This window comes from Aotus nancymaae, unplaced genomic scaffold (genome assembly GCF_030222135.1).
Source record: "Aotus nancymaae isolate 86718 unplaced genomic scaffold, 86718_ANA_hifiasm-v0.15.2.pri h1tg000067l, whole genome shotgun sequence".
NCBI lineage: Eukaryota > Metazoa > Chordata > Mammalia > Primates > Aotidae > Aotus > Aotus nancymaae.
Window position 1 is genome coordinate 38,308,693 of NW_026988482.1, and position 15,566 is coordinate 38,324,258.

The following is a 15,566-nucleotide window of genomic DNA, read 5'->3' on the forward strand; positions in this document are numbered from 1 at the left end:
TCAATGTCACAGGAAGTAAGGAATAGAAATGGAACTCAAACTCAGGAGTCAGGCTCCAGAGAAGATACTTTTACCTTTTATAGGCATTAAAAATCATTTAGGGAGAGGGATTATTGTGGAAGGTAAAGAGGGGAAGGTTTGCATTTTTCATATTGTGCATTTCTTCTTGAATTTACTGACATGTATTACTTTTTTTCCGAAGTAGGAACAGTGGTTAACTGAGTGGTAAACTTATTTATCATTCTCAGATACTTCATTTTTTTTCTGTATTAAAAATGCTACTCTGTTATTAAATAAAGTTATGATGTGTTAACAACAAAAAAGAAAACTGGCCTGACTTGACCTATTTAAATGAACAAGAAGAGAGACTAAAGCCATGTAAAAACAATGCTTATGGAGATTTCTGTAAGATTTATTGTTAGACCACCACAGCTCATGTTATTAAGATGAATTACATATCTTAGTCCATTGTGTTACATTCCTTATAGTAAAATAACACCTGGTCCCTCCTTTCAAAAAGCCCAAAATCATTAAAACAATTTTTAAGGTCAACAACATTAAGAACACACATAAAAAGGTGGATGGAAGGAATCATAAGTAAGAGGGTTTGATTCCTCCATGTAAATATTAACCTCTCATAGTATACTGGAGACCGCTCTACATAAATTGCTGATGCCAAGGCAAATTACTTAAACCAAAATTAAATTTTAAATTTTGAAAGGAAAAGAAAAGCAAAACATCAAGTTGAGGTCCTTTGTCTTTTCCCTCTGCTTGCCTAAATGTTTATAGTGTTAATAAAGTCAAGGTGAAATGTCAATCTTGCTTTGCAAAACCAATCATCTTGGCTAAGGAAACGTCATTTAATAGTTTAACTGCAGCAGTTATCCCTGTGCTGGGGCCACAGAGGATGAAATAAAGTGGGCAAATCCAATGGCACTCATGAACAAAAAAACAAAAAAAACCAAAAACAAATGAACCCTGTGCCCACAAATGTCTAATTAACACTGGATCAGCAAGTGAAATAGGAGTAACAGCAGCAGCAAACACTTATACAGCATTTATGTAATCTTAGTTGGTGACCACACATCCTAAGTTTCCTTTCACTCTGAAAAGTGTCCTGGTTTACACAATAAATTAAATGGTCACTCAACTTCAAAGTGCTTTACGTATATTATCATGTTTCATCCTTGAAACAACTCTATAAAGTGTGTACTATTATCTTCCTTTTACAGATGACTTAACTACTCACCTCTGCATTCACAGAAAAATATATACAATTACATTATTAGAAAGTCATTGTGCAGCTCCATTATTCTGTCATATCGTTCGTAGGCAATATTAAAAACCATTATTTCAAAGTCCAACAAGTCTATATTCATGCATATACTTTCCTAGTTAAAAAAAAAAAAAAAGCTACTGTCAAAACCAGCAAGCTCTATTAAATGGAATATAGAGCCACATTCCACCCCAACCCCTTTCTCCATCTCTCATCTGTTGCTCTGGCATATGAATATATCTACCTAATGTTCTCTGAACTGCAAAAAGTGCTTCTGAAATGATTTCTATCAGGGTACTAACAATATTTAACACCCTTTAAATTTACACATACAAAATACAAACAGTTAGCATGGTTTAAATTAACAGTGACAACAACCAAACTGTTTTTCAGTTAGCCAAAATGCTAGTGTCAACAAGGGAAGGAGAGAAAAAATGCTTTGTCACAAACTAGCTGTGTGACTGAAAGTTACTAACTTCCAAAGATCTCCACTTTTTCACCTATAACATGGCAGTAGGGGTGAAAATAACCAGTCTAGTAGCTGTAGATAGTGATACAGTAGACCTTTCCTTCCCTCTAAGGCAGGGCAGTTCCTTAAACTGAGTGCAGGAAATAAAGCGCTGCTTCTTCGAGGGCTCCCAGTCCAACTGGATATGCGGACCCAGAGGAATGGATTACATGAAGGCACAGTGATACAGGAACCTCAAATTTGTAACAGACTTTGGCCCTCATGTAAGTTCAATGGACAGGTACTGGTACTTGTCCAAGAGCTTTCCAGGAGGATGAATGAGGTATCGAGAGCATCCACTTCTACCTTCTACAATAACATTGCTCTAATCCAAGCTCATACTTCTGTTATCTAGAATACTTTGTATTGAGCTCTCTGTTTCCATTTTTGTCTTCCTAGAATCCATTTTTTTAATGCAACTCAGAATGATCTAAAAGATTAATTGGATCACTAACTCTCCTGCTTACAATCCTGCAATTGTTTCTAAATGCCCACAAGGGACAATTCAGTCTCCTTTCCAAAGCCTGCAATGCTCCTCTTGAGCTCCCTTTTAGTCCTTTTGCATCACACTCCTCTTGGCCCACCTGGATGCAGTCCTGTTCCTAGATCCAGACCACTGGCTTTCCTCATCTTCTCCTAAAGGGCGCAGAGCTTGTTTTCACCTCAGGCCTTTGCACTAGTTGTTGTCTGTATCTGGAATACTTTCGTGGGCTCTTCATGTGGTTGAACTTGTCAGGTCTCACTGCCCTCCCCCATTACTCTCTGTCCTCATTCTGTCAAGTTCATTCTCAGAACTTAATTACATTCCTTTTCAGAAATTATCTTATTTACTTATTTGATTGTACACTATGGCTTCTTTCCGTGAAGCAGGGGCCAGGGCCCTCCTCTGTCTAGTTTATTGCAAAGTAGCCAGGACCTTGGATTGTTCCTAGAAGGTATGCAATAAATACTTGTTTACTCATCACACATACTACTCATTTCAGCTTGATCTCAGCTGACGAAAACCATGTTTATAGAGGATGGTCTGAAGAAGGTGTAGTTTGTCTTTATGGTCTAGCTATTCTTAAACAACCAAAAAACCTTGATTTGAATTATGCCAGATCAGCAGAGTTACCCACTACCCACCTAAGCCACATTGTCCATTGGTTTTATTTCTAGACAGGGTCTAGCTCTGTTGACAGGCTGGAGTGCAGTGGTGCAATCATGGCTCATTGCAACCTCAAACTCCTGGGCTCAAGTGATACTCCCTCTTCAGCTTCCTGAGTAGCTGGGACTACCTACAGGTATGTGCCACTCCACCTGGCTAATTAAAAAAAATTTTTTAGTAGAGATGAATAGCTGAGACTACAGATGCACACCACCACACACATCTGGCTAATTTAAAAATTTTTTTAGTAGAGATGAGGTCTCGCTATGTTGCTTAGGCTGGTCACAAACTCCTGTGCTCATGTGGTCCTCCAGCCTTAGCCTCCCAAAGTGCTAAGATTGATTACAGGTGTGAGCTACCACACCGAGCCTCTAATGGCTTTAGAATGTCTTTCTAAATTATGATTTAGTTTTCTTTTACCTAGCAAGGGATGTGCTACAAAACAGCTCTATGATCTTCAGTGCTGAAAAGAGGTTAAGGATATGACACTGGCTTTCATTCATAAGGACCTCAATGATAAGCTTTTCCTCTAGTTAAAATCAGAAAAAAACCCCTGCTTTTCCTGGGCATCTAAAGATGATGCCTTCTCTCATGAACACTAGATCAGAGTAGACCAGGTCCTGCCTCTCGGCATGACCTACTGGAGAAATAGGTCACTTTTTGGTGAATTAATGTATTAGACTTTATATTCTTGCATTTTGAGGATCACCCCACATCTGAATTCGCTTTATTTTTCCTAATCTCAATGTTCTTTATGTCTTGCTAACTAATCTGTTTAATTTTTATGTTTTCTCATTAAGGTGAACGGCCTTAAATGTTTTCTAGCATAAGGCATATAAATAATGTATTGAGGGCAACAGCAGCACTAACTATGCATAAAATAATATGACTAATAGGCAGAGGGGTCAATTACTTCTAGGAAAGAGAAGGGATTTTTGACGTGGGTCTTGAGGAATAAGTGAGCTGTCACCTGAAAAGGCAAGAAAAGGGAACCTGTGCAGATTAAGAGAGAAAGCACAGTCCACATCAAAGGAAAGTGGAAGACAGATTAGTAACAACTCTGATATTTAATAATATTTACTGAACGTTAATTTTTATGTGTTGGACTCGATGCAAAGCCCTTTACAACTTTTGTGTGTTCAGTCCTCAAAACAATCCTCTGACATGGATTTTATTATTACCTCTTTTCAGAGATGGAGACTGAGACAGTCTGTGAGTGGCAGGATTGAGACTCCTGTGGCCTCTAAGGACGTGGGGGCGGGGGACACTTGGCTGCACTCAGTACTTTAGAACTCATCTTCTATCCCTATTTCCCATGTGACAAAGCCTATCGCTCCTTTGGACATCTCTCTCTCAATAAGTAAAAAAGTAGCACTAACAGGCACACAGTGAAGTCAAAAATCTGGGATCATCCTAAACTCCTCCTCACTTCCCATCCATTCAGTACCTAAAGTCCTGACATTCTACCGCACACATTTCCCTCCCACCTGTCCACTTCTCTGCATTCCTACTAGGTCAGAGTCCTTATTGTCACTCACCAGGGCCACTGCAGAACTAGCAGACACAGGATGCATAACAGGGAAGGGCAGGAACTATGCAAGTGGACTCCTGCCTTTGACCCTCTATAACTTACTATCTGTGCGACCTTGGGCAAGCTAACCTATGTCTCGGTTTCATCTGTAAAATGGGGATAACAATTAGAACACTACCTGATAACACTATGTAAACGTTAGTAAGCGGGGAGGAAACTTAGCTTCTCATTTTCTCTTCCACTCATCATTCTACACATAGCAGAGACAGGGGTATGCATGCTTTTGTTTGTTTTATTTGAGACAGGATCTCACTTTGTCACCCAGACTGGAGTGCACTGGCATGACCTTGGCTCACTGCAGTGTAGACCTCCCAGGCTCAAGTGATCCTCTTTCCTCAGCCTCCCAAGTCCTGGGACTACAGGTGTGTGCCACTGTGCCAGACTAATTTTTTTTGTATTTGTAGACATGGGGTCTCACTAAGTTGCCCAGGCTGGTCCTGAACTCCTGAGCTCAAGAGATCCAACTGCCTTGGCCTCCCAAAGTGCTGGGATTACAGACTTGAGCCACTGTGCCCGGCCATGTGTGTGTTTTAATGCTAATCCGATTAACACCACCCACACCAATGTTAAAAACTTTTAATGGCTTCCCATTGCCCTTAGAAATCTCTGGCTCATAACTTTCTAAATTCTAGCAATACCCGTCAGCTTTGAGTTCTTCCAACATCTTGGGGCCTTTGTCCAAGTGGCTTCCAACCCAGAACACCAGTCCAACATCTACTTATTCTTCAAAAATGAGATTAACTTTTTGGGGGAGGCTTTCTCATCTCCATTGATTGGATAAACAATCTTTGTTACATGTTCCTACAGTTCCCAACCTTGCACTTCCTTGTGGTAATATTTGTCACTCTTAAAATTAATTAGGCAATGTTTCTTTCCTGCCAGACTGAAATGTGAGAGAGGGAAAAGCTCTTGTTCGTTGGTTCTGGGTTGTAATCCCAAAGCCTGGTCCTAGAAGGATAAATATCTACTAATGAAACTGGAATGAAGCAAAGCTGAAAGTTCACATGAAGTTCCTGGGTCTTTAGTAGCCTCCCACCTCCACCACTCTTTATCAGTCTGCATATTTAGGCCTATCACTGTTCTTCCCATAGCCAGGCCCTTTAATGTGGAGACCAAAGTGGTCTTCAACTCTTCAGAAGTGGCCTCTCCACAGGCATTTACAGTTACTGGTTACCTTCTCCTCAAAAACACTCAAGAGCCCTAGATCTTCCCTTTCCAGATACCAAAGGACCTCCCTCCTCCCTAACCAGATACCTTGTAGGTTCTCCCTCCAGTTGCCAAACATGCCCTTTTCCTCTTCCCCAAAGTGTCACTTTATTTCTGCTCTCAGTCCATAGACCATCTCCCTTAGACTGTCCACAAACCCAGCCTTTGCTCCTCTAAATCCATTCCATCTGACAAATCACCCTCCCCAACACACACACACCCCCACCCACACACCCCTACCTTTTATCGTCCTAGATGGTCTCATCCCTATACAGGCTCCTCTTTACTCCCCATAAATCTCCCAGGTACACTTCCTGATTACCCTCGGATCTATTCCTTTTATAAATAATTCCTCGCTCCTTCTTCTCACCCACAATCCACTCGCAGTTCAAGGCCTCATCGCAATTCCCTCCATTGTCTGTGAGCCCTTCCCAATATGCCCCAGGACCCCTCCAGGTGTCACGCTCTGTATCCTGACAACCCCTGTACATGAGTCCTGAAACTCCCGCCCCATCTTTGGAGCTGCCACTCCCTCCTAGCCCTCCACAAACCTTCCGAGCCCCCAGCCCCAAGCCCGGCACCACTGCCCACCCTTCGCGGCTCCTGGGCCCTCACCGCATCCCTAGACAAACCCGGGTTCTCTCCGGTCCCGCCCGCCCTTGCATCGCTTCTAGCCGTCTCGGCCACCCACGTGTGTTGCCAGCCTTCCGACCACGCTGCCGGCACACCCTACAGCGGGGCGCCGACTCCGGGAGAGCGGGCGGGGGATGCCGAGGGCCTCCGAGGGGCGCTCAGGCTCCGACGAGAGGAAGAAGGACTCGGGGGAAGCGGCCAGGGAGGCCCGGGGCTCCGGGGAGAGGTCGGGAAGGCCGAAGCGCTCGGGCGAAGCAGCCGGGGAGGCCGAGGGGCTCCCGGAAGCGGCCTGGGAGGCCAGGGGTCTCGGGGGAGGCCGAGCGGGCCGTGCAGCGGACGCGGGTGGCGGCGAGCGGGGCCTCACCGTCAGTCACGGCTCCCATGGCGTGCGCGGCGGCGGCGGCGGCGCAAGCTGAGGCGGCGGTTGGCGGCGGCGGAGGTCAAACTCCCACAATGCAGCCGGGTAAACAGCCATGGAGGAGGAGGCAGCGGCGCCCGCGGCCGCCCGCTCCGACGCCTGAGCCGCGCCGCGCCGCGCCGCCGCCGCCGCCGCCGCCGCCGCCGCGGGACCCGCGCTCCCCGCGCTCCCGGTACTTCCCGGGGGCGGCCGCGGCCAGCGCGAGTCGGGGCGAGGCTAGGCGGCCGGCGGCGGCCCCGGCTGCAGTCCGGGCCCCCGCCGCCCCCCTTGCCGCCCACGCCCGGCCCACGCCCAGAGGCCGCCCCAGAGGCCGCCGCCAGCCGCCAGGTGAGCTCGCCTGGACGCCGCCAGGGCTGCGAGGGCTGCGGGCCGCCCGGAGTCGGGGTCCCCGCTCCTTCCTCGGGAAGGTGACTGCGGCTCCGCCGTCCCATCTGGGCTGACGCCGCTAGGGGTGGGCTCGCTCCACTGGGGGGTGGGGAGGGTGACGGGGACGCTCGGATCCGGCTGAGCCCGGGAGACACGGGACTAGGGGGACCGAGGGGGCGCTTCGCTGGGGGTCCCCGCGAAGTTGGCGTCCACGCGCGCCGGGGCGGGTCTCGAACGCCTGCACTTGCGCGGGGCGCGACCGGTAATCAAAAAGGCCCTGGGTTCCAGGTCGCGCGGTTCTGGCCCCTGCGGCCGCCCCTTTCCTTCCTGGGCTCGGCGGGTGAGGGAAAAAGGGTGAAAGAGAAACTTGGCGACCTCCGGGAGGAGTTCGCGGAGCGACCGGGGGCGTGTGCCCATCGTCCTCACCCGGCACCCAATTTCCCCCACAGAGTCGGGATCTCGTCGGTGATCATGATGGGGTGCTTTTATTTATTTTTCTCTTTGATTTTCAAAAAATGTCTATGCAACTGTCCCTTTCTTAAGGGGAAGTTGAAAGTGGGGGGCGGGGGTACTCAATGAGAAACGTTGCCTTGTGTGTAGTTGTCTGGGGCACACTGCAAATTATATTGGCATCTCTTTCTGAAAGTCACTTTGATTCAACTTCGATAGTTCTCTTGTACATGGCAACGTTTAGGTGATGAGAGGTGGATGAGGAAACAGACACCAATACAGCTGATTTGACCTCCAATGGGTTAGATATGGTTAGCACCAGGATCAAGTCTTGAACCCAGGTTTGTTATTTTATTAAGCCATATCATTGTTTTCCAATTTTCCTGTCCCCCAAGTAGATCTTGGATCTTCATATCCGGGTTGAAGAAGTTGTGTAGGATAAAATTGGTTGTTTCACTTTCCTTACTAAATTTAGGTACATTCTCTCTGTTTTCCCCAGTTCTTTCAAAGAGTAAGAGTTGCACATGCAAATGTATTAAAGTGACGTGTGTTTAACCGCTAGCTGGAAATGACAGATGCGAGACCAGTAACTTCAATAATACCATTACAGTGTTCTCAAGAATTAGTGCTCAAGAATTTGACTTTTGTCACAAAGGCAGAAATTACTTTACATGAAGATTCTGATGTGTAGCTTGCCTTCCCCTAGAGTGTGAAGTTTCCCTGACTGTGAAAAAAATAATGACCTAAAGGCTGGCTGTAGGTGGACCTCAGACCCTGTTCAATTCCTTGATTTTAGGAGACAGAGCACTCTAAGAGAAAAATGGTTTTAAATCTTAAGTACTAAAATTGTAAGCTGCAATTGTCAATTGATTGGGGTTCACAATACCATGAGGCATTTTGGTAGGGATAGTTATTATTTAGAAAGTAATTGTCATACGATTAAATATTCTTTTTAAGTGTTTCTTAATCTTATAATATTGATTTTGAAAAAGTATCTAGAGATTTAAAATAATTTTTAATATTTTCATGGGAAAGTATCACTGCCCCCTGTAACTTGAATTTTCGAGAGATATTCTGTCAGTTATTCATAGATGGAGTGATGTTCAAACAATTTTGTTGCATGATGGTAGAAATTTTCTAGAGTAATAAGACCAAGAGGAATTTGAAAGACTTTAAAGTTTGAGCTGTACCTGAAAATAAACATTCCCATAAGTTATTTTATTTTATATTTTTGAGACAGGATCTTCCTCTGTTGCCTAGGCTGGAGTGCAGTGGCATGATCATTCGGGCTCACTGCAGCCTGGAACTCCTGGGCTCAAGTGATCCTCCCACCTCAGCCTACCAACTAGTTGGGACTACAGGCATGTGCCACGATGTCTGGTTAAGTTTTTTATTTTTATGTTTGTAGAGACATGATCTCACTATGTTGCCCAGGCTGGTCTTGAACCCCTGGGCTCAAGCCATCCTCCACCCTCAGCCTCCCAAAGTGCTGGGATTACAGGCTGGGCCACTGTGCCCAGCCTGAAAGTTCTTGACTCAAGTGGTGGAAAACACATAATGTGAACTTTTATGAACTCTAAAATCTGCTTTGTCACCTACATGATTTAATTTGCAATTGCATTGACACAGATCCATTTGTTGAACAATTAAGAATTGTCTTTTCATCATACTGTATATCTCGTATATATGAGAGAACATCTTGTAACAAACTTTAGGAGTGGTCTTGTTTTTAAATATTAACCTGTTTATAAATGTTCAAGTAGAAAAGACTCAAGCCCTATGCCATACTAGTGTTTATTCTTTTCTACGGAGATCTTTATGGGCAGAAACACAGTAATGGAAATAGCAGATTTTAAGAAAATTGATTTGAAATTTGAACTTGTATAACCTTATGTTTATTGATTTACTTGAGTCATAAGATTTGTTTTTTTTTTGAGAATGTGAAAGACTAGTTAAGAGAATTTGTTTGTTTGATATTTGCCTTCTGAAAATATAAAAAATAATTAGAGAGCTAGCTATATGGTCTTTATTCTGGGCCTGTGAAATAATGTAAGGATGTTTGTAATATACTTTTAGAGCAAGGGTTATTCTGGGGGCCTGTGACCCTCCAAGAGTTGGTTTGAAGGGATTCCTGAACCCCCTGTAGTTGTGACCAAAACTTTTTGGTGTATGTGTATTTTTCTGGAAGAGAGTCTGTAGTTGTTTTGGAAAAGAGATCCAGGATTTAAAAAAATGAGAGACACATCTTTTTTTTTTTTTTTTTTTTTGAGATGGAGTTTCGCTCTTGTTACCCAGGCTGGAGTGCAATGGCGCAATCTTGGCTCACCGCAACCTCCGCCTCCTGGGTTCAGGCAATTCTCCTGCCTTAGCCTCCCGAGTAGCTGGGATTACAGGCACTCACCACCATGACCAGCTAATTTTTTGAATTTTTTTTTTTTTTTTTAGTAGAGACGAGGTTTCACCATGTTGACCAGGATGGTCTCCATCTCTTGACCTTGTGATCCACCCACCTCGGCCTCCCAAAGTGCTGGGATTACAGGCGTGAGCCACCGCGCCCGGCCGAGACACATCTTTTTATTGAATAAAATGGGAATTAGAATGATCTTTTTTCTTTTTTTTTTTTTTTTTTGAAGCAGAGTGTCCCTTTGTTGCCCAGGCTATAATGCAGTGGCATGAACATGGCTCACTGCATCTTTGACCTACTGGGCTCAAGTGATCTTCCTGCCACAGCCTCCCAAAGTGCTGAGATTACAGGCATGAGCCACCACAAAATGACCATTTTAAAAAGAAAAAACATTTTTGAAAAGTAGATCTATGTGCTCATTACCTGCCTTTTAAAATTATCTTCAGGCTGGGCGTGGTGGCTCATGGCTGTAATCTCAGCACCTTGGGAGGCCGAGGTTGATCACTTGAGGTCAGGAGTTCTAGACCAGCCTGGCCAGCATGTGAAACTCCGTCTCTACCAAAAATAAAAAAAAAAAAAAATTATCTGGGCGTGGTGGCGTGTGCCTGTAATCCCAGCTACTTGGGAGGCTGAGGCAGGATAATTGTTTGAACCCAGGAGGCTGAGGTTGTAGTGAGCCTGGGCAACAGAGTAAGACACTGCCAGAGAGAGAGAGAGAGAGAGAGAGAGAGAGAGAGAGAGAGAGAGAGAGAGAGAGAGAGAGAGAGAGAGAGAGAGAGAGAGAGAGAGAGAGAGAGACAGAGAGACAGAGAGAGAGAGAGAGAGAGAGAGAGAGAGAGAGAGAGAGAGAGAGAGAGAGAGAGATGTCTTCAGACTAGCTATGTGTTCTTAGAGGTGTAAAAGTACTTCGATTTTATTCCCACAGCGAAGCGCTGCCTATCATCAGTTGATAAGCCAAGCTGGCCTGACATGTTAGTCATGCATGCACTGTGGCTGTGTTTTTTAAAAATTATACCAAAAAATTCAGACCAGATAGCTTGATGGTGGATAAGCAAAGATTTGATCATGACATCAGTCCTTGGCGTAAATAGGTCTTTCAGCTCCACTGTCTTCTCTCCAGAAATTTTGAAATTTGACTGAAAGGGAATCATTATAAGAAAATGTGTTTGTGCCTTGGCAGGACAGTAGAACATGATTGGAAAAACACAATTTTGAGTCAAAATAGACTTGAAATTCAAACTTGGTTTCCTTTATTCACTCGAGCTACTTAACCTGCTTGACTCTTCAGTTACTTGTCTGGATATGCTTAACTAGTAGAGTTGTTGGGAGGCTGTCTAGAAGCTTCCTATATAAAACTCTTAGCCCCTCTTTGGCCCACAAGAAGAACTTAAAAGCTAGATTTGGGCAACTATTAATAAACATCTGAGGAAACATGTATATTCATGGTATATGATAATAAGTACATTATTTCCAAGTTGATATGAGGAAAAAATTAAAACTTTTTTTTAAGAAAAAGATTTTCAAAAATGAGTTAGGATTTAGTGGTCTCCAAATGTAGATATTTAGAGGAAATTGGAAAATGATGGTGTATTTGGCAGAGTAGAGGACATGGATGCTCCGCAGGAAGAAACAATAGCCGCCCACCAGCTGCAAGATTCTCTCTGTGGACAAGATTACATTTAACATCTTCTCTTCACTTACAATCTCAATTTAAAGATTAAAATATTGCACATGTACTTTATAGGCCATCACCCCTAAAAGTACTTCACCCTACTCCTTTCATTTTGAGACCTTCACAGGTACCACAGGGACTTCATGGGTGAAAATTATACTTATAACTTTGGTTGTCTAATTTTCCTGCCTTTAAAACACCTTCATAGTTGGGTACCTGTGTTGATTTTTTCAATAGGAAAGAGTCTGGCAGAAGTGAATTGTATTTTTCTTTAAATGCTAAAGTAAGAGAGGGCATTATGAGTCAAAAGAAAGTGTGAGATATATGAATAAAATACTGTATAATACTTATGGCCATAAAAGTAAACTTGCTTCTACTATTTCTGTAGTCGTTCCCTTTCCTGTCATTTATTTGTGGTCATCATTTATGCCTTCTGCTCTTGGGTTGGATAATGATTATAAACACAGGCTTTAGACTTTGAATCTGGCTTTGATTCTCATTTCCTGAGCTCTCTGGTTGTGTTCAGCTTGGGTCATAGAACTTATCGGAGTCTAGAGGAGATGACCATTAAATTGGATAATAAGTGCAAAAAATTTTTTAGTCCTAGGCCCCTAGTGAGTACTCAGAAAGTGGTAGCCATTTTGAAGATAGTTACATTCTCATCTTTAGAAGGAGATATCATACATCCTTTTATTTTTTTTTGAGGTGGAGACTCATTGCAGCTGAGGAGGCTGGAGTGCAGTGGCTCAATCTTGACTCACTGCAACCTCTATCTCCTAGGGTTCAAGCTATTCTTGTGCTTCAGCCTCCCAAGTAGCTGGGATTACAGGCATGCACCACCACACCTGGCTCATTTTTGTATTTTTAGTAGAGATGAGGTTTCTCCCTGCTGGCCAGGCTGATCTCGAGCGCCCGACCTCAGGTGATCCACCCGCCTCAGCCTTCCAAAGTGCTGGGATTACAGGTGTAAGCCACTGCACCTGGCCAGAGATATCATACATTGTTTTTTTTTTTTTTTAAAGAGAATACCTTCATTCACCTTTATTTTCACTTAGACCTTCTGGAAGCATCTTATTTTCAACTCAGAAAAGCCTTTTACGTCTTCTTGTTATCATAGGCGGGTATCCCAACATCTTGACGACCTATTGGACTTTTCCATTGTTCGTAGCCAGTGGGGTTGCATTCTGTATTGGCTTCGCAGGTGATATCAAAATCTTGCATATTTCAGGGGCTAAACCAACAAACCTGCACAGGCTTGGAGCTGTGATCCATTAAAAAACTATGTGATTTTATAGCCTAGAACAGAGGTCAGCAAATTTTCTGTAAAGGACCATATAGTAAATATTTTTGACTTTGCCAGCCATCCAGGTCTCTGCACCTACTCAGCTCTGCCATGATAGCAAGAAAACAGCCATAGATATAAATGAATGGGTATGACTGTGTTCCAAGAAATGTTTATGGACACTTGAATTTCATACAGTTTTTATATGCCACATAATTATTTTTTCAACCATTTAAAAATGTAAAAGTCATTATTAGCGGCCGGGTGCGGTGGCTCACACCTGTAATCCCAGCACTTTGGGAGGCCGAGGCAGGTGGATCACGAGGTCAAGAGATGGAGACCATCCTGGTCAACATGATGAAACCCCGTCTCTACTAAAAATACAAAAAAAAAATTAGCTGGGCATGGTGGCGCGTGCCTGTAATCCCAGCTACTCAGGAGGCTGAGGCAGGAGAATTGCCTGAACCTGGGAGGCGGAGGTTGCGGTGAGCCAAAATAGCGCCATTGCACTCCAGCCTGGGTAACAAGAGCAAAACTCCATCTCAAAAAAAAAAGTCATTATTAGCTCCTGCTATATACAAATCTTAGCTAGATTTGGTCCATGGGCCATCATTTGCAGAATTCTTGCCTAGAATGTTAGTTGCGTAGATTTGTGGCGTTGCCAAGCAACCACCCCCAACACATGCACACACATGTGCGCGCATGTACACACACTGCTAGTTTACTTAGCATACACTGCTTTTGGTATGGAAGTTTGAGCTAATGCCCTCATCTTCTTGGATAGAATGAAACTTCAGTCAATAAATTGATTTTAGTCATAATGTGTGGACTTCACTTCTTAGCTCATGCATGATTCTGTCACCAATTAGTTTTACTGTTAAATGTTCTGACCTTCCCCAGTTTTTTTAATAGAGCTTGATGATTGGGCCCTCTCAGATGTGGTGGTTTTTGAAGGGAATCAGTGCCTTTGGAGCTGTCTTTTGCTTAATGTTCCTTCTTTACCCTGGAAGGGAAGTAATTGATACTGGCCCCTCAAGCTGCTAACTAGACATTCTTACCTAAAGGAAATCTGTATCCTGGCCTACCCCATTCCCTTTCTGCATGATATATTTGGCTCGATAAAGCAAACAAAGATTCCTCTTGTGTTCTAACCCCTGGAGATTAGCTCTAGGATTGGTGTGTACAGAGCATGTAGATATATATGTCTGTGTGTAATTTCATCCTGCCGTCACTGAAGCTCTGAGGGCCGCTTCTTTTAGTTTCACCTTTTCACTGTCTCTACTTTTCTATCTCAGCCATTGTGTAAAGATGCAGATTTGGTGACCTGATAACTGCTCTGATTGGTTTATTTTTTGCTTCCTTTCCTGCTTTTCAGCGTTCTCTACTGATTTGCTTATTTTGCAGCAAGTATATTCTTTTTGGAGTTTACCTTTTCAAAACAACATTGTGCTGAAAATAAAACCACTAGAAATTATTTGGGTATTTTAGGATTTTTCCCCCTCCAAATGTTAAATACAGTATAAGAGGCATGAGTCAGTATTTTAGATAGAGATAAAATGTAATTTAAAAAATGGTTTGCCATTTTATATAGATATTAGAGATGTAAAATGTGTTCTTATTTTTAGCATTTAAAGGTTTCCTTCTTGTTAAAAAAGTAAATTTGGTACATATCTTTTGGATGACAGTTTGAGCAATATGAACCCAGTCATTACAAAAAGAGAAAAAAAGGTTAAATTCACGTCTAGGAATTTAAAGAAACAGTTTGTAAAGTATGCACAGATGTGTGTACCAGACTGCTTACCTCTCCTTTTTTTTTTATAATAACAAAACATAGAAAGTAATCTAAATATCTGGCCGGGCATGGTGGCTCATGCCTGTAATCCCAGCACTTTGGGAGGCCAAGGTGGGCGGATCACCGGAGGTCGCGAGTTTGGAACTAGCCTGACCAACATGGAGAAACCATGTCAGCTGGGTGTGGTGACACATGCCTGTAATCCCAGCTACTCTGGAGGCTGAGGCAGGAGAATCACATGTGAACCTGGGAGATGGAGGTTGTGGTGAGCCGAGATCACATTTTGGCTTTGTAGTATGTTCTGTCTCCTATGCCCTGCATTCTGGTGGAGATACAGTTCATTTGTTTATATGAAATTAGAAACATTGATCTAGCCTTGAAGAATGACAGATGTAACCACATCTGGCTGTAACATAGTGACTCTGTAGACTTTGGGCCTTAGAGTTTGTTACAGGAAATTTTAGGAAATGAATCGAATATAAAGTTTAGAAATATCATAATAATTGGTGAAGCATGTCTGTCAGTTATCTATTGTTAACAACCCATTCCAAAACTTTGTGGCTTAAGACACATACCAGTTTATTTGCTCATAGAGCAGAGCAGTTTTTCCATTGGTAGTGCCTGGCCTGAGGTCACTAATGTGGCTGTAGTCCTTTTAAGTCTCCAGTCAGAACTAGTTAGTCAAGCTGGGATATCTCTCTGAGCTCCACATAATCTCATCTAGCAGCTACACTAAATTTCCTCACGTGGAGGCACTTTGTTCCAAGAGGGTGAGAACTGCAAGGTTTCTGGAGGCTTAGGCTTAAGAGTCACACCGTATC

At 43.4% G+C, this 15,566-nt stretch overlaps 1 protein-coding gene across 2 annotated transcripts in view; it reads right to left on the bottom strand.

Annotated features, from left to right (window-relative positions):
• THOC7 (THO complex subunit 7) overlaps window positions 1-6,778 on the bottom strand; it is a 30,015-nt gene extending 23,237 nt beyond the window's left edge. Inside the window, exon 1 of one of the 2 annotated variants that reach the window (XM_021674932.2) lies at window positions 6,726-6,778. In XM_021674932.2, the coding sequence (XP_021530607.2) occupies window positions 6,726-6,744 (19 nt within the window). In that variant the 5' untranslated portion in view covers window positions 6,745-6,778. Of the gene's footprint in view, window positions 1-1,249; window positions 1,265-6,725 lie in introns of those variants that run through there. The other variant, XM_064367307.1, reaches the window with a different exon arrangement.
• Between the last annotated feature and the right edge of the window lie 8,788 nt (window positions 6,779-15,566).